Below are 25,621 nucleotides of genomic sequence, written 5' to 3' on the forward strand. Positions count from 1 at the left end.
AATTTCTTCAAATATAGTTAAGCTTACTTATTATCGCTCACTTTATTGCCTTTGAAATCGAGATAATTTATTATAATTAATATAAATTATTATTATTTTTTATTTCCTTAACCTTGATCATTGTTAGATCATTTAAAATTAAGACGCGTTCTGAATTAATACGGAAGTGTTATTAGGTTAAGCTCCATCTTCTCAACTTTTAAGAACAATTTGGCTTAGATCTATCAGCTCAACTTTTAAGACAAATTTATTTCAGATCTACTAAACTTGTTACAAAAATTAGGTTTAAATCTATCTTCTCAACTTTTAAGGAAAATAGAACGGTTCGTGTTATAACACAAATTTCCACTTAAAATTTCTGTAGCGATAGAATTTTCAAAGCAAATGCAATATAGCTATCAAAACATCTGTTTAAAATAAAAACATTAAAATAATGAAAATTTGGCCTTTGCCGACCGAACCAACGTTATTAGTAGGTTTTTATTGATTTTAGTTTCTGAGTGATTTTTTTTAATTTACAAAATAAAGCCTTTACTACATAAAAGTGTAAAACCCGCATTTGCATCCGCAAATGTAGGCTTTGTACCTAACAGCCTTTCCATTATTTCAGAGAGTTATCTCGTTGGTTTGGGCCAACGCTGCTGGGGAAGGTAGGGATGACTCATCCTCGCTCGCGTCGTCCACCTTTGGAATTCTCTGCATGCCGACTGGAGAAGAGACATAACGGACCGGAAGTCTTTCAGTGGATATCTGTTTCTTCTAGGCAGCACGGCGATTGCATGGTGCAGTAAGAAGCAAAAAACCACTGCACTGTAAACAGTAGAAGCAAAATATCTAGCCATGTGCGTGGCGTCGAAGGAAGCACTGTGGTTACGCAATCTACTAACGGAAATCGGTTTATCAAATATGGTGCGTGAGCCGTTCGGTATCCGCGTAGACAACCAAGGAGCCATGTGCTTGGCTAAAAATCAAACCACGCCAGATCGAGGAAGCACATCGACCTACTTTCTGAGAGAAATGGTGGAAGAAAAGAAGATTTCTTTCGAATACGTGACAACAATTGACAATCTCGCGGACATGCTAACGAAACCCGTGGGTGCAAATCATGTTGAACAACATTGTCAAAAATTTGGACTTAATGCAGAACGTTTCAAAGCCAACAACGGGAAGTGTTAGAGCTATGTTGGGCTCGTAACGCTAGATGGCGCAACGGTCGCTTAAGAGAGAACGATATTTTTGTTTATATAAATGCAGTCACGTGAACGCTCCTCTCTTTTTGTTTATATCTACCTCGGAGTTTTAAGTTCGCCGCTGACTGCTCGCCCACTTGTTTTGTTATTACTTCTAAATAAAGAAGTTTGTTTTTAGCTATAACCCCTTTCACGGCTCAGGTACTATTTTCGTACACTTCACGTTAAATATAACATGTGATTCCCCTCTGGTTTCGCTAGTTTTTTCGTAAATATTTGCTAGCCTTTAGTCACACCCTTGGTTGATAAAACTAGCGACAGCACTGACCACGGATGTTTTTTAACACTGTCACAGATATCTGCTTGCATAAATTCGTTCATTCCATATCACTTACCTTCTCCCCAATTTCTGTGTCATCGTAGGCTGGCAAGATGTCAATGTCCTCGTCCAAAGCGCAGGCTTCTATGATCCTTTCGTACTTGGCTCTGTCCATTGCTTGATAGAAGAGGACGTTGTTCTTGAGAGTGGTGTTTTGGATCCAAGCTTGTTGAGGAACGTAGGCCAACGAACCCTAGTTCAAATAAATACATCATGAACATTAATAAAGTAAAATCGATTGATAGCTACAACATAGTTTTTCCGAATACCATCATTTCTTACTTTAAAGTAAACGATTTAGAAAACACGCAATGATATATTTTACACGCTTAGAAAATAGTACCTTTATTATATGCCCATAATATTTCTACGTAGAAACGTTTTTCCAAAGTTTTTTAACAATAAGGAGCTCTTCATTAATCTCATAAATGGTTTAATCTGGTTCCGTGATGGCTTCATTTTCTATTCCTTAAACGGTTCTCTCTAGTCCATAAAAGAACCATCTATCCAAAGATTGAAACGCCCCGACAATGGAAAGATAAAAACAAATCTTATTGTGTCCATCTTAATTATATTAATGTTCTTTCCAATAGTAAAACGAAATTAATCTGAATGTTAAAAGCAATAAATTTCTTAGCAGTATAATCCAATAATTGATTAAAACCTCCTCTTATAAACGTTATTAAATTGGGCATAATAATATTAAGGCACCACCTTAGGCTCAAGTCCGCTGGCGAGCTTCCATGCCTTAATTAAAATCGATTATAATGAATTAAAGTTGAATAGCTCTAGAGCCTCATTTAATTTATTATTGATTCATTATCTTCCTCAAATGACCATCGGTTATCGCTTCCTTCCACTCATGCACGAATATCGCCACCGCCTACAATGGCTCAAAAAATAAAGGAATGTAGTCAAAAAGTAGTGGGACCTTCACCAACATTCCATCGGCTGATAGCGATCCCATAGAGACATTGTTAAATGCGCAGCTCCCCGACCGGCTTCCACGTAACCCTCACAATGAACAGAAGCGCCATTTTTCGTGTTTATAGAGTCTAGACCATGTAGATCGAAGCAAAAGACAATTCCCCCACTGTTGCCTAATGTAGAGTAACAATCACTACGGATAAAAATACGAATTAATAACCACGGATCATTACAGACAAAGGGTTGGCATTCTGATTTCTAACCACTCCGGATGCCTTTCCTTTTTATGTCACCCCATCGCAGTGGCGTAGCCAGAAATTCATCAAGGGTGGGGGGTCAAAGAATGGGGATTTTTAAAGGGAGTATAACCCCCTTGTTTGGTAGGGTGCGCTTAGACTATACCGAGTAGCTTCCACAAGCCTTCCTAGCGAGGGGCGGTAAGGAGTTAGTTTGATCGGGTTTACCCCCCAAATTCCGAAAAAGGTTATACACCCTAACTAAACTAACTCTTTGCCGCCCATCGCTAGGAAGGCTTATGGAAGCGACTCGGTATAGTCTAAGCTCACCCTACCAAACAAGAGGGGTTATACTCCCTTTAAGGCCAAGGTTCACCCCTCTTTTCGAAAAAAGGGTTCAAAAATCCTTTCTACTTCCCCCTCGAAGCCCCTATATTGTAGCGACGGTTGACCCGTTCCTCGAACTTCACGGTTTTAAAGGTTTATCCACAGGATTTTATTTATTGCCTTAGGAAGAAGAGAAAATGCTCACTTTAACGCGTAAACCGCCAACCTATCTTTGTAGCGCGTAAGACGTTAGAGCCCAAGAAAAACTGACCTTACCTCCGTAAATGCGACTAAAACGCGATAGTACTTCGAAATGTTTATGTGTTGGAAATAATAAACTAACGTTTACAAATTTCATTGGAATTAATTCATGTTTAATACACAGAACTTCAAACTTACAACGATTAAAAACTAATTACAGCGATAAGCTGCATTTCACGTCTTTTTGATCCTTTTTATTTAAGTATTAGGCCTAGATATTTTAAAAATGAGCGAAATACTTATTTTCAATAAAATTGTACACGTAATAGATTTAACATCTCAACTTTCTTTTATTTGTAATTATTATCGTTTTCCATGAACTTTCAACGAATTCTAAAGCCTGTTGTTGTTTTTTTAATATTCCAACCTGGTTAATCCAATCTAAAACGGCTAAACCACTTCGCAATTTGTACGTAGCTTTTCCAACAATTGGTATGAACATTACGGAAGTGTTCAATTACTTCAATTTTGGTTTCTGTAAAACGTCTGGGTTCCTCGGGGTTCCTCCCGAAAATATATCGTCAAATATAGGTGGTTTCTCATCGGATAACCTTTTCCCCCGAATTAGTTCTTGTCCCTTTGGTACATTTTCCCATCCCTATTGCGAGACTCTTTGCAGCGTGCCACCTGTCGTTCGAATTGATTGTATTAGGTCTTTCGCGTATTAGTTTGTTTACCCAAACCCCGTTGGTCATAAATGTAATTAAATAAGAATTAAAATTGAATTTGTTTTTAATTAAATATAATATAATCATTATAATAAGCTTAATCGCTGTAGTAAGTTTAATAGCTGTAATTAGTTTAATAGCTGTAATAAGTTTAATATCTGTTATAAGTTTAATCACTGTAATAAGTTTTTAATCGTTTAAAGTTTAAAGTTCTGTGAATTAAACATGAATAATTTCCAATGGAATTTGTAAACTTTAATTTATTATTTCCAACACATCAAAACTTCGAAGTGAAATGAAGTATTTACGGAGGTAAGGCTAGTTTTTCTCGCTACAAAGATAGGTTGGCAATTTACGTGTTAAAAAGAGCATTTTCTCTTTTTCCTAAGGCAATAAATAAAACCTTTCAAACCGTGAAGTCCGACGAACGGGTCGACCGTCGCTACAATAGAGGGGCTAAGAGGGGGAAGTAAAAAGGATGATTGAACCTTTTTTTGGCAAAGAGGGGTGATCCTTGGTCTTTAAGAGGGGTCGAGAAGGGGGTGGTAATTTGGTTCAGTCAAAGGTAGGCCCAAGGGTGGAGGTCTGGACCCAGAAACCCCCTTGTCTACACTTTTCCCCCTCGCTCTGATTTGATACACACCAGGAATCTAACCAAGCCTCGAAAATTCTTGTCATCGAATAAGGGTCATTGGCAAGTTTAGTCTTAAAGAATTTTAATATTTCGTATTCATAAATCAACCTGAACTATAACTTCTCCGTCTAATTTGTCCATTTCACCCAGAATGGCCGATACCAACGAAGACTTTCCGGACGCAACTTTGCCAACGACTGCCACCAGCGCTCCTTTGGGGACTTCCAAGTTAATATTTCTCAAGACGGGCTCGAGGTTTTTATCCCATGAAAAGACACCATTCACAACTTCAACAACTAGAAACACAATATTACGAAGTATTTGGTTATGAATTTATTTATTTTAACTTTACGAACACAAGTACCTCCTTTTATGACATTTCCATTGTGAATCCTCTCTTTTTGAACGTATGGCGTCAGCACTTCACCGCCGAGAACTTTATTGATTCGACCCAAAGAAACATATACCTTCGATAGTATTTCAGAGTTATTTTTGTCAAATGATTTTCTGTTAAAATGAAATATTCACCATTATTACAGCATTCATTACTTCTGGAATTACGGATAAAGGGTAACTGATGATAACGAAGAGACGCAAGGAAACAAACACGGTTATTGGAGTAAACAGCTCCGATTCTTCCGAATAAGCAAATGCCGTGAAACATAGGAACGAAACCTGTTTGTAAAATGTCAAGAAACCATTAGAGTTTAATAAAACCAAATAAGTAAACTATATTTATCGCTTGAAAAATAGAAAGCGTGAAAAGGATTTTTCAATGAAAAATAACAAACAATTGCCGATAATATAAAATTTAGACCTGTTTGTTTAAAATGTCGACTTGTATGGAACCTTATACCGTAATAAGTGTAAGGAGTTACTGGCTCGCGTGGCATGGATGGCTGGCCATTATCCTCCTATGCATTGTATGTTTGTCTCATGTTTAAAAAAAAGGATAAAAACGTGCGTCTTGTTGATGTCTTGGCCTATGGTGGTTCCTGGGGTATTGAATATATGACTTTCTGTGATTTTTAGGTGACTTATGAAATTTAATTGCCGGTTTAAAACAACACGGTCAACTATGGGCATTACGGGAAGTTAATCTAAGCCTACATATACTCAATTATTAGTATTTCTTTAAAATACGAGAAGGAGTTTCTAAGGTTTTATACGTAAAGCTGTAACATTATTTTTAAATTTAGTGTAAAGAGTGAGTCAAATGTCGTGCGAACCTCCTTGCTTTAACAATTACTATTAAAATCTCTTGTTTAATGTCTAAGGTTTAAGGTCTCGGGTCTAGGGTCTCCGGTCTCGGGTCTAAGGTCTAGGGTTTAAGGTATAGTATCTAAGGTCTAAAATCTAAGGTCTAAGGTATAGGCTCTAGGGTATAAAGTCTAAAGTCTCATATCTCATCTGTCATCTTACATCTGTCATCTGTCATCTGTCATCTATCATCTATCATCTATCATCTTTAATATAAAATATATAACGTAACGTGAGATAACGTAAGACAACGTAAGATAACGTAAGGTAACGTAAGGCAATGTATTGTAAATTATAATAAAATAAAATAATATAGAATTCGAAATATTTTGTTGTCCAAAATTAAATTATGTTCACTGTCACCCGCTTGAAAGGCATTTTAAACGCGCTTAACAAAGTCGAAAATAAGTTGAGCTTTAGGACTACCAAATTTTATTTTACTTGAACAATTTTCAAGAAAATAACATACATAAACTAAGAAATAGAAAAATAATCCGCAGTCGTTTTTTCGAACCGGAAATAAGGTAGTGCGTTAATTTAATTAAAGGAGATTGCGATTTATCTATAAATATTAAAACATATTTAAAAAGATTTACCAAAGCTGGTGTAATAAAAATGGCCGATAAAAAGATTGCTTGAAGAAAGTTAATTTTCTTTAAATATATTATTTCTTGACCCCTCAGTGATTGAACTTGTTGCTGAAATGATTTTTCCCAGGCGTACAGTTTTAAGATTCGAATCCCACTCAAGACTTCGTTCATTAATTGAATACGTTTATCCGCACAAGCCATTATCTTTCGCTAAAAAATGAATTGCAAATAAAACGATTATACAAAATTAAGAAAAGTGTATATCTGTTACAGTTATTGAATATTTATAACAATTTATATAATGAAAATCGATATACAAAATTTTTTCAAGGAAACCGTACGATTCTTCAACCAATAGGCGTTCCAAGCGAAAACCGACTAGCGCACAAAACAAATGTTCTAAGCTATAAGGCTTAGAGGCGAAAGTAGCGCGAAAAGGTGGGGTGGTGAAGTGGTAAGCAAGAGTAACCGGGTACGACCGTAGCTCGTGCCACTGGGTGAATACTCGGAGCTACTCCTTCTGCGAAGGTTATAACTAGTTATCTCCTCTCTAGTTAAAGGATTTTTCCGCAAAATTTACCGATTCCGCTTCTATATAAACTTGGTGTGACAAACGGTTTATGAAGGGCTATCCACCACTCTCTTACGCAGTTGAGCCATGCCACCTGATTAAATGGCATTAAAATTCGCGAGCTGGCTTCGTGGTGCCTTGGGTTTTTATTATTCTCTTAATTTCTCTTAGTTTTATTTACAAGTTGGTGATCTGTTTTATATCTTTATGATCCATGCCGTGCTTATGTTCAGATATCACTTATGACGTTTTTATTGATTTTCCAATTTATAGAAGTGTTATTCTTTTTAAAACCTTTGACCCTACCTGCAGTTGCTTCTTCCATTTTGCGATCAGTAAATTGAAAGGCAGCGTAAGCGTCACGCAAGCGAGTGCCACTAAAGCCGACACTCCGAGTAGATTCCACAAAAACACAGTTGCTATTATGATGGTAAAAGGTGCCGCCACGAAGTAATAAGCGTGCATAACAAATAGCCGGAAACTATACGAGTCGACTGCCATACAATTCAGAAGTTCTCCGGTGTTAATATTCCGCCTCCCAGTGCTTGAGAGCTTTAAAGCCTGCAAGGAATTGTTTCGATTAAATTAACTTTAATTTTTTACGCATTTACAAAATTTTATATTGTGTTTTTGAAACTAACTCGTATCTTGCAAATATCGGTTATACTATTTGCATGCTAACACCTAAATTTATATCCGAAATGTAAGAAAAACTCAATGGAATTGTGTAGTACAAAATAAGTTTAAGTGTAAAGCCTGGTTTTCACTGGGCTAAAAAAAGCGGAATTGGCTTTCCGCGCCGTTTGCGGAAAAATATTTTCCGCAAAACTTTACGGAAAGCTTGCGATATTCCGCAAGCGCGGAATGGAAGTTCTATTTTTCCGAATTTTAAAACGCAACGCAATGTGCTAACCAATCAGTGAAGATCGTGCGTTGACGTCACTTTCTCACTACTCTCGGTTTGATTCAATTTGTTAGACTTAAAAAGCGATGCGTTTATTTTATAAACATTGTTATTGTAATTTAGTCAGTTTGTCACGATGACTTCTAAGCAGAAAAGAATGAATGACGAAGAGGTTCGCGCTTATCCTTTTTTATATGACAAAGCAAATAGATGTTTTAAAAGCAATGAAATGAAAGAAAATCGGTGGACTGCTATCTATGGCGTCCATTTTAATTCTGTGAGTCAGTAAAGATACAATCTTCAGCGCATGCGCTATCGAAACCGCCAAATTACAAACCGCTTGAAAATCCCCAGTGAAAACCAGTTGCGGAAAAGCCTTGGAAAATCCGCCGGAAATATATTTGCGTAAAACAGTTTCCGCCGTTTTTTAGCCCAGTGAAAACCAGGCTTGACAATGTAATCGTTTTTCAAACGGATATTAACGCGTGAAGAAAAATTTGGTGGGGCCTGAGGGAGGGTATCAAGCTCAAAAGTAGAAATAATGTCGTTTGGCGGAAGCTTCGAGAACTAAGGCAGCACTGGTTAGGGCTAGCTGGTTTGTACAATATTTCCCACTCGACGGATACGCAACCGAAATCTAATATCGTTTTAATACAAAACACGAAAGAGTAAACCAGAAAGGGTACGCATCGTCCACCCTAGCCTAGCCTTTTATGTGGTCTATCTCGATTAAAGCATCAATAGATCTGTAGCAATGGAAAGTATAGGAACTAGCACACTTTTGTTAAATTTGTCACGTTTGTCATATTAGTAAAACTGCTCTACAAATGTCGGTCATTGGTTATATTTTAGGTTTTTCTTAATTACGCGAAAACTGTAATTGTTAGGTATCTTTTGTTAAATACAATGGTGGGTTTCCAAAAACGGTTCTTATATTCTGATGAATATTTATTCGCTAATATTAAAACGCTTTTGTTAAAATATCAGTAATTTTGTCGTAGATTATTTTATTTAATAGGTTAATAAGATAATTTCGCTATCATGTAGCCTTCTGCTTTATCACACATGCTAAAAAACTTGTTACTTAAACATTTGGTCAACTGAACGGATTTTGTATTTTTTACACCACTCGCGTATATACAGGAAAAGTATGACACAAAATTTAGGGCGTGTTCTATGGGTCCTAATGCGTCGAAACTGTTTAATGAACATGAGTCCTAAAATGTTTTGTTTCAGAGTTTTAGGTAAGAAAATCCCGGCATCAAAGCAGCGATATAGCTAGTAATGTGAGGTTCGGTATTGTGCCTGAAACGTTATTGTTTCCAGTAATTATTCAACGGTGATGCCATAAACACAATAGTAAATGCCAAAAGTGCATTATTAAACTAACAGAAGTCGGCTAAATTCCACAATTATTTTATGAATACCAAATTCCATTATTCCAAAGAATCGAGTCTCATACACACTGTTAAACATGGTCAGAAATTTTGGACTAGGCCAATGTGAATTCAAAATATTTTATCCGGTGAATGTTGGGATAGCGCTTCTTATTTTGGAAAGCGAACAAAAGCGAGATACGAGAGTTAAGGAAACTGAGGAAGACACGAAATGTTTCTGATTCAATTTCATTTGCGTAAAGTCTGACCATTTAGCCTAGATGGAAGAAAAATTACACTAACAATGTACCAATGGGCTTAGGGAAATAGTGTAGAAGCCCAAAGGTTATAGAGAGTACAGTTCCCTAAAAGACCGTTCCCAGATCACGAACATTGGCCGCTGTTGACAGACGCTTGAGAGAACATGGATCAATTCAACCCAGACAAACTCAAGAGTGAATGCAAAACGTACCAGAAGACCTTGAGAATCAGGTACTTACACTAATATGATTCAACTAGTTTTTTTAAATGTTTTTCGATATGATTCGTCTAAAATATATTTAAGTAAGTTACTTTATTGAATTGAATTTAAACCCTATTTACTTCAAGGTCTTTCCATTGTCGGAAATGATCCTGGAACAAGAACACGGCGAGCTGGGAAACGATTTGGTGAAAATCACGTTTTTTTGGTGAATTCGGCATGGTCATTAATTTCACTCGTATCACCTTCAAAAGGTTCCAGCTCTGAATGACGCAGACGTTTTTAGGCGAGTTGACTTTTCCAAGTGGTTTGTTTAAATAGTATGCGTTCACTAGTTAAGAATTCTGTTAACAGCGAAGAAATTAATTTTTCTTGTGACGATATACTCAACTAGCATTACACTCACCAGAGGAGTTAAGATAATCCCCACGGGTCTAGCGTTAGATATCTTCTAGTGTCTTAATGTTTGGTGTGGTATCGTTTGTGACCGATTTGGTGTTATTTTTTTCCTTCCGCCTAAGTTTATTGTTCAGGCATATTTAAAATTTCTTCAAAATAATTAACTCGAGCTACTCGAAGACTAGTCGTTAGAAACGAGAAGGTGTATGTGGTTTACAAGACATAAGTTCGGGATGTTGACGACAACGCATAATTGATGGCTCTGAATTTATCCGCCACACAGTTAGAATAGTTGAAAGAGATGGAGCAACGTTTTAAAATGAGCTGGTCCCTGTTTAGGTGCCGGAGGTGACCATTTTAAAGAATTTTTAAAATGATTTAAATTAAACAGAAATTTTCAGTTTTAACTTCAATTCTAAGTTATTTACATGTATGCAAATTCTTTGAAAACTTCATTTAAGTGTTATTAAAACCATTGTAGGACTAATGACGCTTAATACTCAAGTCTATTAATGACATCAGATATGGTCATAATCGTTTCACTATTAAGAAAATAAATAATTACTCTATGGAAGCATTTTTATGCATCCTCAAGAACTATTTCACGTATGCAACACAAACAAGCACCATTCCGTGTCTTCAACAGTAAAATTACCTTTATGTTTCCTTAGCTATCTTATCTCGCCCTAGTTAGCTTTTTAAATAAGAAGCTGTCAAAGATTACGATAAAAGACTTTTTATGTATATGTTAAAAACAAACATGTTATGTCAGAAAAGAATCTTGTTTATATTTTTAAGTATACAGGGTCTTTTTTTTTGCTCGGAAAAGTGTTTTTTTTCAAAAACTATTTATAGTACCGATTTCAAATTTGGAAGGTCAATTCTCTATACCGGGGGACATCAGTTTGAGAAATTTGAGCGTTTTCGGTAATGTTTTTCACCAATTTTGAAAAATTATTTTTCGACCACTAGGTGCGAGATAAAAAATTTCTATTATAAAGTTGTAGGCCGTCATCGAAAACCCTTAAAAATTGTTCACTCGACGAAAAACAACTTATTTATCAGTGAAAATTCGAGCTTGAAAAATTTACAAGTTGGTGAAGCCAAATTACGATTGTTTGAAACGATAATTGAAAAGGGAACAAGTCTAATACAAACGTAGTAGAGTTTTCACACTTGAAAAAATGTACACGTTTGGTTTTTAAATGCAGATATTTTATTCACATAAATTTTTACAAAACATTTTCAATAATATCACCATTGGCTGCAACACAGGTTTGTGCGCGGACAATTAAGTTCTCAAACGCTTTCTCTACCATTTCTGGTGTGACGTCTCGGCAAGCACTGATTATTCGTCTAATGAGTTCCTCCCTAGTTTCAATGGGCGTGGCGTATACCTTTGCTTTAACGAATCCCCAGAGAAAATAATCCAGCGGTGTTAGGTCAGGTGACCTTGCTGGCCAATGCACTGGACCATTTCTCCCTATCCACCTTTCAGGAAACTCGTTGTTGAGGTGCTCAGTTACTTGCCGGGAAAAATGCGGAGGGGCGCCATCTTGCTGAAACCACAACTGACGTCTTTCAGCCAATGGAAGGTCGTCGATTGCGTCACTCAGTTCGTTCTGTAGAAAATGTAAATACCTTTGGCCGTTGAGGTTCGTCGGCAGGAAAAAGGGACCAATCAAACGGTTTCCAACAAGTCCAACCCAAACATTGACCCGTTCAAATTGAACCTGGTCATGATATTCAAAACCCCAATGTGGGTTGATGTCAGACCAAAGATGGCTGTTTTGATGATTAAAGGGCCCATCTCTAGAAAATGACGCTTCGTCGGAGAACAAAACATGGCGCAAAAATTGTCTATCTTCTTGGACAGCGTTAAGTAACCAGTTGCTAAATTCATAACGTCTTTGATGGTCTCCGTCAATTAGTCCTTGGTGGAGCGTAGCTCTGTATGGGTGATAGCGATTCTTACGAAGAATTTTCCACACACGATTTGCAGAACAACCCAAATCAGCAGCGGCGTTAGCGCAACTGTGACGAGGATATGCCACAAAGTACGCGAGTACATTGTTCTCGAAGTCTAAATCCGGTTGACCCAATCCGCGAAACCTAGGTTGCAAGTGACCAAATTGATTGAAATCGTGAATTGCTCGTCTTACTGTATTTACAGATGGTGCTCCATTTGGATGTCTTTCTGCGAAGATTTCAGTCACTCTTCTAAGGTTTTGCGCTGCTTCTCCATAGTAAATGGCAACTATCTCGGTACGCTCAGCTACTGAATAACGATGCATTGTTCGAAATATTATCAAACACTGATAATAATCTCCCAAAGTTTTCCTTTAAATACCCAATGCATGTTTAGGATTGACCTATAGCCTCGTGTTTTTTAAATCCGGTCGTTTTTTTAACCAAAGTTTCAACTGGATTAGGTAATTCGGTTTCAATTATCGTTTCAAACAATCGTAATTTGGCTTCACTAACTTGTAAATTTTTCAAGCTCGAATTTTCACTGATAAATAAATTGTTTTTCGTCGAGTGAACAATTTTTAAGGGTTTTCGATGACGGCCTACAACTTTATAATAGAAATTTTTTATCTCGCACCTAGTGGTCGAAAAATAATTTTTCAAAATTGGTGAAAAACATTACCGAAAACGCTCAAATTTCTCAAACTGATGTCCCCCGGTATAGAGAATTGACCTTCCAAATTTGAAATCGGTACTATAAATAGTTTTTGAAAAAAAACACTTTTCCGAGCAAAAAAAAAGACCCTGTATAAATTCACCTGGAGCTCATTTAACTGTGTCACTTAGCTCCGGTTCCCTTGGCAGCTCATTCAAAATTGTCATAGCATGTTTCGTTATTTGTCCGTTAAAATCATATGTGAATAAAAAACTTTGCCTTATGGAGAATAATTTGGAAATAAGATTGAATATCGGGAGCAAAATTGTAATAACCTCAGGGTGAGAAACATAACATTATTTGCTTCATAGGCACGATAGAAAACATAATAACTAATCAATGTTATGAGAAAACAGAAGCCGACGTCAAGGAAACCAAAACTCGAATTGTGAAAACCGGATTAAAGATTCCTTGAGAAGATTTTCGACTACAGGGTTTCGAAAGTAATTGCTATCCGAAAATTTAAGGAATAATATTCAAATTCAAAAGGTGTTAATTGCGTGTAACATAACGTGTTGGCACATTTTTTACAATTTTACATATGTGGAGAGGTGGAAGATTTTCCAGAAACGCTTATTGCGTTTTTCGGTAAAATAACCTGTGAATTGGACAGTGTGCAAACCAAAACTAAATCTTAAGAATAAGCAAACGCTCTTTTAAGTTTCATTCAGTTCAGGTCATACGTTTCACCAGTTATTTGTGCAATTGCCATCCACTTACACCGGAAATATGACTCGAAACATGAACAGGATGTACTATGTAAGCTTTATTTAAGCCCAGGTAGCACGAGCAGGGTTATGTTAGGATGATATAAAGTATTTATCGTTTCTTTCCGTATTGAGAAAGATTAATACGTTGTATTTTAAACACATTGTCAATGAAGTGTTCCACTATACTTATTTTCTTTGTATAAATAAATAATATTCATCATTAGATTGGTCTACCAATAGTAGATATTTTACTTATTTGGAATGGTGCTCAGCTACACTTTGGACTCACGTATATTTTGCTGAATAAATCAATAAATTTTCAAACAGGTAGATATTTCATGTATAAATATTAGATAAATTACTAGGTGAGAATGGTGGTCTGCTTTAATTTTGAATGATTGTCAGGTAATTGACCTCATTAGTTTTCACATGATTGTGCTCGTCACAACTCGTTGAACCCGCAGCACGCACGCGTGGGGGGAAGAAACGAGCTCCTCCCGACACGCATCTGCGGGGGAGGGGGACATGAGGGTGCCCCCCACGTGTGTAGGTAAAGGGCCCCTAACTACTAGCGTATATTTACAGGAAGGGTTTTGAAAGAAAGTCAAAATGAACAATCGTAAACGATCGTAACTTTTGACTAGTGCCGTATCAGGAAGGTGTCACAAGCTCAAGTGCAAAGGGCCCAGAAGCCAATGGGGAACATAAATGGGCCTTTAAAACAAACCACAAGTATTTGAAATTTTATTGCGAACAGATACGGGGCTCAGATCTTGCTGTCGAAACTAATTGTTAAATCGTTATGGTACATCATGGAAATGTTTGTAACAATGATAAAAATTTAAGAAATTTGCAGAATGTAACTAGTGTGACATCTAGCATTTTCCTTTAAAAAATAAATGATGTTTATCGTGATGCCGTCCATTCATCACAAATCTTCACGGGACGTCGGTAGTTTTGGATAAATCATTATTTTATTTCAATTTCCCAGAATAGTTTTAGCGAACTACGTAATTAACTAGTTTCATCAAAAGCGGCACCAGGATAATAAGAGGCGTAGTCTCTCTTTTAAATTTTTAAAATTTATCAGTATTTATGGTTTATGTTTGGGAGCTAAAACCGTAAACAGAAATCCAAACGAAATCGTATCTGTACTGCCTTTAGCACCGAAGCTTTAACCATTTTTCCAATACTAACATATCAAGAAGTCGATGAATAAAAGTGAGACGCCGAAACAACCTTCTTGATATGTTAGTATTGCGTGCTGCGCCAATTAGTTAAATGCGTATTCTCCCCTTATATTTAAAAGGCCGTAGCTCGCGAACTATTGGTTGAAATTTAAAAATTCAAACACTTTTCCTATTTAAATCGACCCAGATGAATATGCAAATCACAATTAAAAATCAAATTTCTAAGCGGCAAAAAAAGTTACAATTCCACATTTTGGAAAGTTTAGACGAAAATAGGTCAAAACCTTTACGTTTCCTTATGTCAAAATATGTGTATTGTAGGGCTTTTTCTGTTCTTGTCAAAAAGCTAGGAACTTTGTTACTAGCATTTCTAGAAAATATATTATCCCCATTTAAATTTTTAAATTATAGGACTAACAAACTTTTCAGACAGACTGTACATTGAACCGCATTATTTCAGATGGTAATGGGCCAACTGCGCAGTTCCCATTGCCGCATATTCAATTTCATGGTTTTCAATTTGCGAAGTTTTTATTTGCGCAGTATCCCATTTTTGCATTAACGCGTTTTTCATTTGCGCATTTTTCATATGGGCAGTTTTCCACTTGCGCAGATAGTTTTCATTGGCACGTTATAACATTTGCGCAGTTTTATTAAGATACAACTTAAAAACAAATATTAAAGGTCAAATACAAGGTAAGAACTTTTCACCAATTTTAAAATATTATGTTTTAAATATAACATCGGTAAAAATGTGAGTTATGACGAATCAATAAATTTTATTTCGTATTATCAATTATGTTCCCCTCGGCCAGCGAATTCAGTACAAAAAACCAACTTTGCACAGGACCCATGAAAAAATAGTCCCGCTACTAATTATAGCACCTTGAAGATATACAGTTTTGATCTTACTGGCGTTTGTGTAGAAGTGACTGTGTCCTTGATTTCAAAATATAAATACTTTTTATGAATTTTACTTAGTCAGAGCAGCCTCATATTAAGTGATATCGCTTTTGCTACATTCGACATGAGTGTTACATACATTATTTTGTGTTGAGACCTTATTTAAATATCGGTTTGTAAAACGAAGGAAGAAAACATTTTTTATATTTAAATATAGTTGCAACTTTGCGTTATCCTAATGAAGTTATTTTCAAGGACAGAAAATAAACTATCAGTCGACCTAAGCGATTTCAGATTTAAATGTAAAACTTCAATAAAGACCAAAAATATTAGAATTTGTTTTGAAATATTTAAAAAATATCGGCTGCAAATTAGAAACCTTGACTACTACAACTGCATCGCGCATTCCGAATTGCATAAGTCACAATATTTTGAGTAAATGCTAAACATACTTTTTTGTAGATGGTGGTCGTAAGAGATGAACGCAGACGAGACGACAAGTCAACACAACGTTTAATACGGAATTCGATCAATAAAAGCTTCATGACCTCCGAAAGGCAAATGAGAATTGCGTAGAACACACCTTTCCAGATTGGTTCCTTGCTCGACGCGTACTCCATTAAATATCTATTTGAAAAAATAAAGATGTTGTGAATAAGAATTAGTTAAATCTGAAATTTTCACCCTAGATCTATAAAGAAGCGCTTATTTGTTCGGGCAACATAAAAAATCTAGTTCTTTAGTAACATGAGCCAAGTCTTTGGAAACTGCCTTAGCTGTTTATAATCTAAACTCTCAAATGTTTTCTTGCGTTCAATTTGTACGATCAATTTCTGATTGATTTAACATTAAATAAGGCATATTCTTAAAATGCATAAAAATCTTATTATAACCTTTTTCTTAAAATATTTTAAACTGCCTTAAAAAGACGATTAGAGAAAAAAATTCATTTAATCGTAAGTTTTATCAAAAATCGAAATATGAATTGTAGATAGAAGATTCGTGTAAGGTTAAGGTTGGAAAAAGGTAGAAAATTGCAAATTTTAACCAGCTATGCATTAAGTACAGTTTTTCAAAACAAAACTAAACATGCGTATAAATTTAATACTGTGGCCTCGAGATATTTCTTTAGTTATCTTCTCCTTTAAAATTTGATATATTTATAAAACAATGTTTAATAATGTAACTAAGGTGTTAACAAAAATTAATGGGCATTTCTTTTCAATTTTCTTCTTATAATTGATAATAATATTTGTTTTAGTTATTTGACTTAAATTAAATTGATAAAAATGTCAATTTTGAACTCAAAAATTTCATTGTAATTTCAGACTCTGCTTTAGAACTTCCCATTGAAATCTTTTCTCAGCCGCCTTTGGTTAAAAACAATCTAAAACATAAAATATTTTCTTCATTTCGAAACAAAAAATATTTGGAATCTAGATCGATCAAATTGAAACGCCCTGTAACAAGTATAATGGAAAATATTAGGAAAACAACAATAACACTGACTGAAGCAAAAAATTTGGGAAATTTTAAAAGAAATCACAAACTAATTGGGGCTTTAAATCGAGTGACAGGTTATTGCCGTTTTCCATTCTTTTTACTTGGACAATGCAAAAACAAAACCCTTTAGTACTTGTTAGTGAGCCATCTATTCGGTGACTGTCCTTAAAAATGTCACTTCTTAAAAATAAATTTCAACCAGTATTATGGTAAAAAAAACTTATTTCTTCTGTGAAAATGATGAAAGCCTAGGATGAGTAATTGGTTTGCGAGGAAACTCTTTAAGGCAACCTTTAGTTGGTAGTTTAAAAGGTATTCTCGACAAGAAGGCCTACAAAATGATTCAGGCACAGAAAGAGGGAAAAATTAAACCAAGTATAGATTTGAAGCATTGCCTAAAATGGTCTTAGGTAACATAGATCAGTACTTACTTTTTAAACAATCCGTAAAGGCAGTTTCAACGCGGAAAATAATAAGGTATTTTAAAACACAGTACTTACGCCATTAAAATTGGAGCCGCGAAATTGAGTAGTTCGGCAATTATTTGAATAGTACAGGGAAATATGAGCTCTGGCCCAAAGGTTTTGATGAGCGTAGTTGTAAAGTTTCCGCGGCTTTCTCGCGATGGATCCTCATGAACTAGAAGATTTTTTTCAAATTTGCCACTTTCCCTGAAAATAGTTTTGCAAAAATTTTAATTAATTTGAGAAAATGTGGAGAACCAAAATTACAATTTTGATAGTAGAAATACTATTATCTCAATATTTATTTCTTAAAATAAATTTATTTTTAAAGCAATTTCGCGCTCCAAATAAAACTCCTCTTATACTTTTTCCCATTAAACTATCATATCTGCAACGTTAAATATTTAAATTTTACATCCAATGAGGAGCTCCGGCAATTTCTCAGTTCAACTGGAGAATAAAATATTTTACCGTGTGTGATTTTCATAATTTTATTTACTTTTGTTCAATCTATAATTTTTTTTCAATTTAACGTGTTAAATTCAAGATACTATGACTTGAGCAGCGCCGCGCATGACCCGTGGCAAATATACTGCCAATATTCTCAAATCTCAATAAATCTCATTTAATAATCGAAATTGGATAGGCAGCCAAAACGATATCGATCCTACCATCCACATCCAACAGTTAAACCGTTACTTACCCAGAAAATCTTCCGTGTATGAAACTGATATTCTAAAAGAGAAAACAGATTCATTTTTATTTACCTTTCTTTGTTTTCATTTTCTTGCGTTTGTATTGAGATGGTGAATTTATCTAGATGTTTATGAGTTTCTGCAGCCTTTAAATCAGGTCTCAAATCATAAATGTCGGAATCATTTAACGGCTGTTTGTATCCTTTAAGAAGCAATCTAATAAAGACAAGGACTTCTTGTTAATAAAAATAAGAAATTTTTAATGAAAAACTCAGTATAACGGTGTTGCGAAGTACTAGAAAAATAAAGTTGCTTGGATTCCTGCTTGTATTTCTGGAAAAAAACACTTTCGAAAATTCTTTCATCGTTCGGTGTTTTCCCCTGAGAGTTTTATTTTACTGTGCTCTGATAAAGGTTTTTGTGTTAGCAATTATAGTAAGTTTAGGGAAATAAAAGCAATTTTAAAAAATATTGAACTACCCTAGACTAACCAAAATGAGGATTATAGATTTGTAAGTGTTAATTTTGCACAAATTAAGTTGTAAAAATTAATTTTACCATAATGCTTTAGAGACTGAAAATTTCTGGTAAGTATTCAATATTATAAGTAACTAGATAAGCATTGTAACCTGTCCACCTGATTTAAAGGAATTTAATGTATCTAGAAGTCTTAGTGCTCAGGTTGTGACTTGGGTTTTCGCGAAGCGGATTATTCTTTTAATTATCTAACAAAACATACCCTGAGGGAGCTGTTGGTTCGCGTAGCATCAATTGCTCACAAACCTACTGCGCATTCTAGCCAGACCACCTCTAATAACAATTATATAAACTATACAACAAAAATTAGGCAAGTTTTTAGCTGACATAACCTTGGAAAAAACATCGTTACGTGGATGGTATTTTTATGAAAAATTCCTTATTAAAGTAATCATCAATCATCAACACTCGCCCTTGATAAAATGATTTTCGTATGCGATGAGGTTCAGCTTCTTCATGGATTCCAGCTCGTCGGACATCGTTTTCTTCTTTTCTTCTGACTTGGGATTGAACGAGCTTCCATGGCACACTGTGGTTATGCATCACAAATCAGGAATGCTCCTTAAGCGATACGACTGCTCTGGTAATCACTTCATCATGCGATTCTACCGATCAATAATCAGCTAGGCTAATATCCAAGACACCACCTCAGGCCTAAGTCAACAAGCTATTTTTAAAGCCATTAATTCAGGGGAGCGAGTTACAGGTCATCATGCGATTCGACTGATCTGGCAGTCACGTCATCTTGCTATTCGAGGGACCTGTCGTGTCTTATGATATATTAACGAATGTAACTTCTTGATTTGGTTATCTTTAGAAATTTAATTCCATTCCTGTCCAATATTGGGCCCTAACCGTTTTTTTATTCTCTTTTGCTATTTCAAAAGAGTTGCGCGAGCCACGTTACAAATCCCGCGTGTTTTCTTTTCTTAAATTTTAAAAGCCGAAAATATTACAGGACCGGCGAGTTACGTCATCATGCGATTCGACTGATCTGGGAGGCACGTCATCATGTGATTTGACGGATCTGGGAGTCACGTCATTATAAGTTTCAACGGATCTGGCAGTCATGTAAATTTGCGATTCAACGGATTTGGGAGTCACTTCATCGTCACCTGCATCGGATTCTGAGATACAACCGTTTGATTCCGGACCGTGGGAATTCTTAATCTACTCGCCCAAGCTGGAAACATCATCTTCTGCTAAACTAGGAAACCAGGCGTCCACTGTCCATGACGCGTCTAACAGGATTGAACTAGACATCGCGAGACCGTAAGACGTCGTTGAGTTCAGGAACGTAGATCCGATATCTTCGAATCCAACGAGTACTCCTTTGTACGCCATCTTTCCCAATTTCTTCCTCTTTAAATTTGGAATATGTTCGTAAAATTCTACATTTTGAGAAGCTTGATGGACGAATTCGGCTTCCCAGTCCAAAGCTTGTTTGGTGTCTTTCTGGAATACGTGTTGGTGCAGTGCGGTTAAGGATGTGCGTTGTGATATTCGCCCATAACTTCGGTGGTAGATCTGGATTGGCATGGAACATCGCTCGGTCGAATTCCATGACCATGCGATTTTAACGCTTGGCTACTCCGTTCCGTTCAGGTGAGTTTGGAATTGTCCTTCGATGATTCTCGCGCTCTTGCGTTTTCAGTTGTCGAAACTCCTCGTTTACGTACACCGTACCGTTATCAGTGACCAGCTCTCGGATGATGCGATCGTTGTTGCGGCACAGAGCAAGGTAGTCTTTGAAACAGTGGGTAGCTTCTGACTTCTTCCTTAGAAAATATACGACCTTCAGGCCTAAATATTCATCCTTGAACAACAAATAGTAGCGCTTTCCCAAAGATTTTAATGGATACGCTCTCCTGGCTTAGTAAATGTATCTGTCCGGGTGCCGAAGCTCTGCCTCGTCAACTCTCCATAGACACAGCCTTCGCAGCATATTTTGATCTTTGACTCGATAACCCCGTAGCCAAGTCCCTTCAGCGTAGCTCATACGTGACGCTTGTCTTGGTGATCCATGCGTTCGTTGCAGACTTGGATATGTGACTTCCTTCCGTTCTTCGGATCTGTGGCGAGGCATGTCACGTTATCCGGCTGTTTTAATATGTTCACGAGATGGTAGAGACTGTCGCAAAAAAATTTCCTATCTGCTTCTCGTATAAGCCACAAGACGTTGCTGTAGCTTGTTCTTCCAAGTCCTTGTTTCTCGTAACTGCGCTCTTCAAGGAAAAAACATTATTGGCGAAACGTTTTGTGTGCCAGACATTGTGAATTAATTCTCAGCGTCTTCGCTTCCTGACACGGAAAAAAACGGCAGTCATCACAGCTCTCTTTCCATCCTGCGTATCAAAATACCAAGCTTTTTTTTGAGGATGAGTGTGCAACCAAACCATTTGCCGCAAAGAGACCTTCGCCGCCGATGATGCTACCTTTACTGCTGCATTCTCCATCATCTTCACTCTGCGATGCATCCTTTGGTTTCAGACAGTCTTTAGTAATGTGACCATGCATAGAGCAATTGAAACATTCCGACGTCTTTGGTACGTTGTTGAAACCCCTTTGGACTCGTCTGGTAAAAAGTCCGGATGACTCTCCAATGGCGTTGCATCTCGGTTAGCACGGCCAAACAGCAGTTACTCGAATTCAGTTACCAACTGCTTTTCTTCTGGCAAGGTGTCCCACAACATTCCAAATTCCTTAAACTTATCTTGTGGCACCGACTCAAAGATACAAGCGAAGAGAATCGAATAATCGAAAGATACATCTTATTTCTCCGTCTTTTTAAGGGAATCGGCCCACAACGCCTGCATGGATGATAGATTCAAGGCCATGTCGAGCTCTGGATCCTAGTTGTACGCATCAGCGGGTCTTAAGGTTTCGCAGTCTGCTCGACGACAATTAACCAAAAATGTGGAGGAATTTTCCCTTATCTCCTCGGGCTCCTCACAGTTCGTGATCATGTTGTGGACATTGTTGGACCTCACTGACCAGATGAGTGCTCGGGCAATACTGAAAGCTACTTGAAACTTTTTCTTTCTGGTGGCGTGCGTTATGATTGCTGATTCTGCTGCCATTGAGGACGGTGCTGTCAGTGCAACGTGTTCGCCAGTGACTCTGTCAAATCATTTTGGATCATGAGCATGTAGTGGAGTTGCTGTTTCCAGCTACTAAAGTTTTCTGGCCTAACCAACTTCTCAACGTCATTGCGTGGAAACCCTTCAACGGTGATCAGGATGCAAATGGTCGGGATCGTTTCGTCACCAGGATACTAATCATCAGAAACGTGCTGCTACCAGAATCCAGGAACATTCGTTGTTGTCTTCATAGTCTTAACATTAGGTTGCACATTGGAAGCGTGCTGGGCCCATAACCTATTGAGGTTTCTAATCTCAATAACGAGCACAGTGATGAAATTACTCAGAACAATAAATAAAAATAAAGTAATTTATTTTTAAAAACAACATTTTAAATGAACTGGTAACGAAATGAGCTACTTAAGACAGTTTCAGGAGAGTATACAGGGTGGCACAAATTTACATGCGTATTCTTTGAGTAACAAGGAGAAAAAAACGTCCTTAGAAACGTTTTCCTAAATTCGATTTATTGGCAGTCAAAAATTGGCCTTAAAAATGTCGAAAAAACTAGTATCAGAAGTGCGTTAAAATATAAAGAAGTAAGGTACGTTTAGAAAGAAAGTACAAACATGAATTTCCACCCATACCCAACTTTTAGTTTGGGGGAAATCTAGAAAAACTGGTTCACAAGACTGAAGTCCGCAACATTGACTAACAATCGCTGTGATACTATTCGCGATCGAAAGGGGTCTAGATTACGCAACGCTGCCAAACCGTATAAGGGGTCTTTTTAAGGCAAGCGTCTGCTTAAGTTTATTACCTTTTTCGAGTAAAAACAAAACTAGTATCAGAAGTGCGTTAAAATTTAAAGAAATAAGGTACGTTTAAAAATACGATTTACCAATAACAAGGTGTTCCGAAGTGAATTTGCCTATTATTAAATGGAATTGTTGAATTTCGTTTATTCATTATTCTTATACTTTAAGAAAGTACAAACATGAATTTCCACGCATACCCAACTTTTAGTTTGGGGGAAATCTGGAAAAACTGGTTCACAAAAGGGGTCTAGATGACGCAACACTGCCAAACCATATAAGGGGTCTTTTTAACGCAAGCGTTTGCTTAAGTTTCTAACCTGCTAGCTTCCACATTGCCTTAAAGTTGACCTTCGACAAGTAGTTCCGCCCACCACCGTTAAGGAGCGCAAACATAGTTTTCGGTCGCGAATTCGTTACACGCTTCGAATTTTCGAACGGGTTCAAGTAAAATTTGCGTGTGCCCCAGGTGATTAATTTGTACATTTTATGTTATTCAGTTTAATTGGTAATTATGGCATTTGAAGAACAAAACTTTCTTTCAATTGACGGGGTGACTAGGAATCATCTTGTTATTGTTAAATTCTACACGTATTATACTAAGTACTTTCAATAAAAAAAAGAATTTTTGATACTTGTGATCGTTTTCTTAGCATTTGGTTTTTATTGAAAAAGATAAGTAAATGGAAACAATTGGGTCCAAGGATTAATAGAAACCGCAAATTGTTGCGTTTTTCGACGTTTTGGAGGATGAATTATGACGGCCAATTACTCGGATACGGTTTAATTTAGGAAAACGTTTCTTCGGACCTTTTTCAATCTTTTTTCACAAAGAACCCGCCTTTAAATTTGTGTCAGACTTCTCTGAAACAGCTTGTATACTCTATATTACAAAAACAATACAGATTCTTATCTGACATAACCTCGGGAAAAACATCCTTACGTGTATGGTTTTTTAAATATACATAAAAAAGTATTTTACCGTTATCTTTAACACAAACAGTTTGGTTTTCTAAAAAGGATAAAACAATAAAAACTAAAAGGCACTTACTCGTTCATCCACGAATAAAGTAGACTTGAAAAGAAAGACGCTTCGTTTTCGGGCGATTCATTCTGATCAGTAAAATCAAAATTAATAAAGAAGAGACCTTTCCGCTTATGAATGGGTATTTCTGAACTCACCAATGTTAATGAATCGTCTTCATTCGGTATTTGATAAACTGATTTGTTATCCGATACAAACGATAATGCGAACATCAGAAACGACAATGGATATTCGATCATAAACAAAGTAAAAGGAACTGGATGCTCTAGAAATTGCTGCGCAGAAACATTTTAGAGATTATTCAAAAATAGTGCAAAACGTTTATTTAGCTAATTGACCTTTTTAGTTTAAAACTTAACAATTGTTAAATATATGGCAGTCATATAGCACTGACGTTTAAGGTTAAAGCCTTATAGACAATTAACAGCTCTTAGAAAAAGTACAATAAAACGTAATTACTTGATAATCACAAAAGTGTATCTGCTGCAAAAAAATACTTATTTTTCGATACTACTAATTTGGTTTTCTCAAAACCAAAATATTTCATTCACCCTTTAGCTTTTTTAAAATTAAGCTTCAAGATTCAAAAAATTTTACATAAAAAATTACACAAGAAAAGAGTTCTAAAACATTTTGTTAAGGAATGAGTGGAGGTTAACAATAATAGAATTTTCAACATTGGATTTATACGGACATTTTCCTCGTAAGAAAAAGGAAGTTTTTTACAGGGCCGCATACTTTCATAATTTGGAAATTTAGTAGTACAACAATAAAAAAAGCAAGTATATAATTTAAATTATCATTGTTATGTCTGTTTTTTAACAAAAATAAAAAATTCAAAGAAATATAAATCTTTAGCCGGCCGTTCGCCAATCATAAGTCTTACGATTTTAAGACCCCTCTGAAGAAAGATTAACCGTTGCTAGAACCCCCACAACTTTGATTATGCAGGGCCGTGTGAGCAAATTTACGGGCCCTAGCTAGGGTTTCGTACCGGTTTCATTTCTGAGTATTGGTATGAATTATGGTAGTAATACTTTAATATAATTTTGGTTAAAATACTAAAAAATAATATAACTCTGTTACTCTTGGATATATAAAAATAATTTAATAGATTTACGGTTTTAATCAATAAAATAACTTAATTTTCATTCAAAATTTTGTTTCAACAAAATGGTCAACTATACGGTCATAATATATGACATTGTTGAACAAGTCGTTTTTTAATTTATGTCAGACGGACGGACAATATCTGTTGGGAAATTAGACGTATTTGTATCTATTTGGTATCGATTCTATCGAGCTCGTTAACCAAATACCTGCGTGCGTAATGGATTTACCCATGAGTAAATTAGTGTAAAAAATGTAAGTTCTTGGTCATTTGTTTCGATTAATATGTACTCTGTTTAAATATACTCTGCATATTGAGTCATAGCTTTTATCGCTATGCAGAAATAAGAATTGAAAATACACTTAACATTCGAAACCTGTCTATTTTGCTAAAAATAAAATTACGCAAAAAATACTCAACTCTTCTTCTAAATTACAGTCAGATTTAAGAAAATTTATTAATGAATCGAACAAATATAAATGAGAAAGCAAGTATTAAATAATAAGCCTTCCTAAAAAATGTAAACATTAAGTTCCGGTGGCCTCCCCTTCCCCTGTAACATTGATAAATTATTGTACAAACGCACACCCTTTTCAAATTTGGAGTAACTTTCACTTGCTCGGCCAATTTACCATTTAAGAAGGAATTTTGTTTCCCAACAAAAGTAGCCATCAAAGTCGTT

General features: G+C 36.0%; 1 protein-coding gene across 2 annotated transcripts in view; it reads right to left on the bottom strand.

Annotated features, from left to right (window-relative positions):
* Positions 1-25,621, bottom strand: part of LOC149939320 (ATP-binding cassette sub-family C member 3-like) — a 57,675-nt gene that overhangs the window by 17,899 nt on the left and 14,155 nt on the right. For both annotated transcript variants that reach the window (XM_090179827.1, XM_090179826.1), the window contains exons 5-15: positions 23,966-24,103; positions 23,835-23,896; positions 18,424-18,567; positions 17,693-17,863; positions 16,142-16,316; positions 7,350-7,604; positions 6,479-6,682; positions 5,151-5,297; positions 4,987-5,089; positions 4,731-4,918; positions 1,586-1,762 (exon numbers count right to left, since the gene is read on the bottom strand). In XM_090179827.1, the coding sequence (XP_090035953.1) occupies positions 1,586-1,762; positions 4,731-4,918; positions 4,987-5,089; positions 5,151-5,297; positions 6,479-6,682; positions 7,350-7,604; positions 16,142-16,316; positions 17,693-17,863; positions 18,424-18,567; positions 23,835-23,896; positions 23,966-24,103 (1,764 nt within the window). The remainder of the gene's footprint in view (positions 1-1,585; positions 1,763-4,730; positions 4,919-4,986; positions 5,090-5,150; positions 5,298-6,478; positions 6,683-7,349; positions 7,605-16,141; positions 16,317-17,692; positions 17,864-18,423; positions 18,568-23,834; positions 23,897-23,965; positions 24,104-25,621) is intronic.

The sequence above is a fragment of the Leiobunum rupestre genome, chromosome 6, assembly GCF_980474605.1.
Source record: "Leiobunum rupestre chromosome 6, qqLeiRupe1.1.hap1, whole genome shotgun sequence".
Classification (NCBI taxonomy): Eukaryota; Metazoa; Arthropoda; class Arachnida; order Opiliones; family Sclerosomatidae; genus Leiobunum; species Leiobunum rupestre.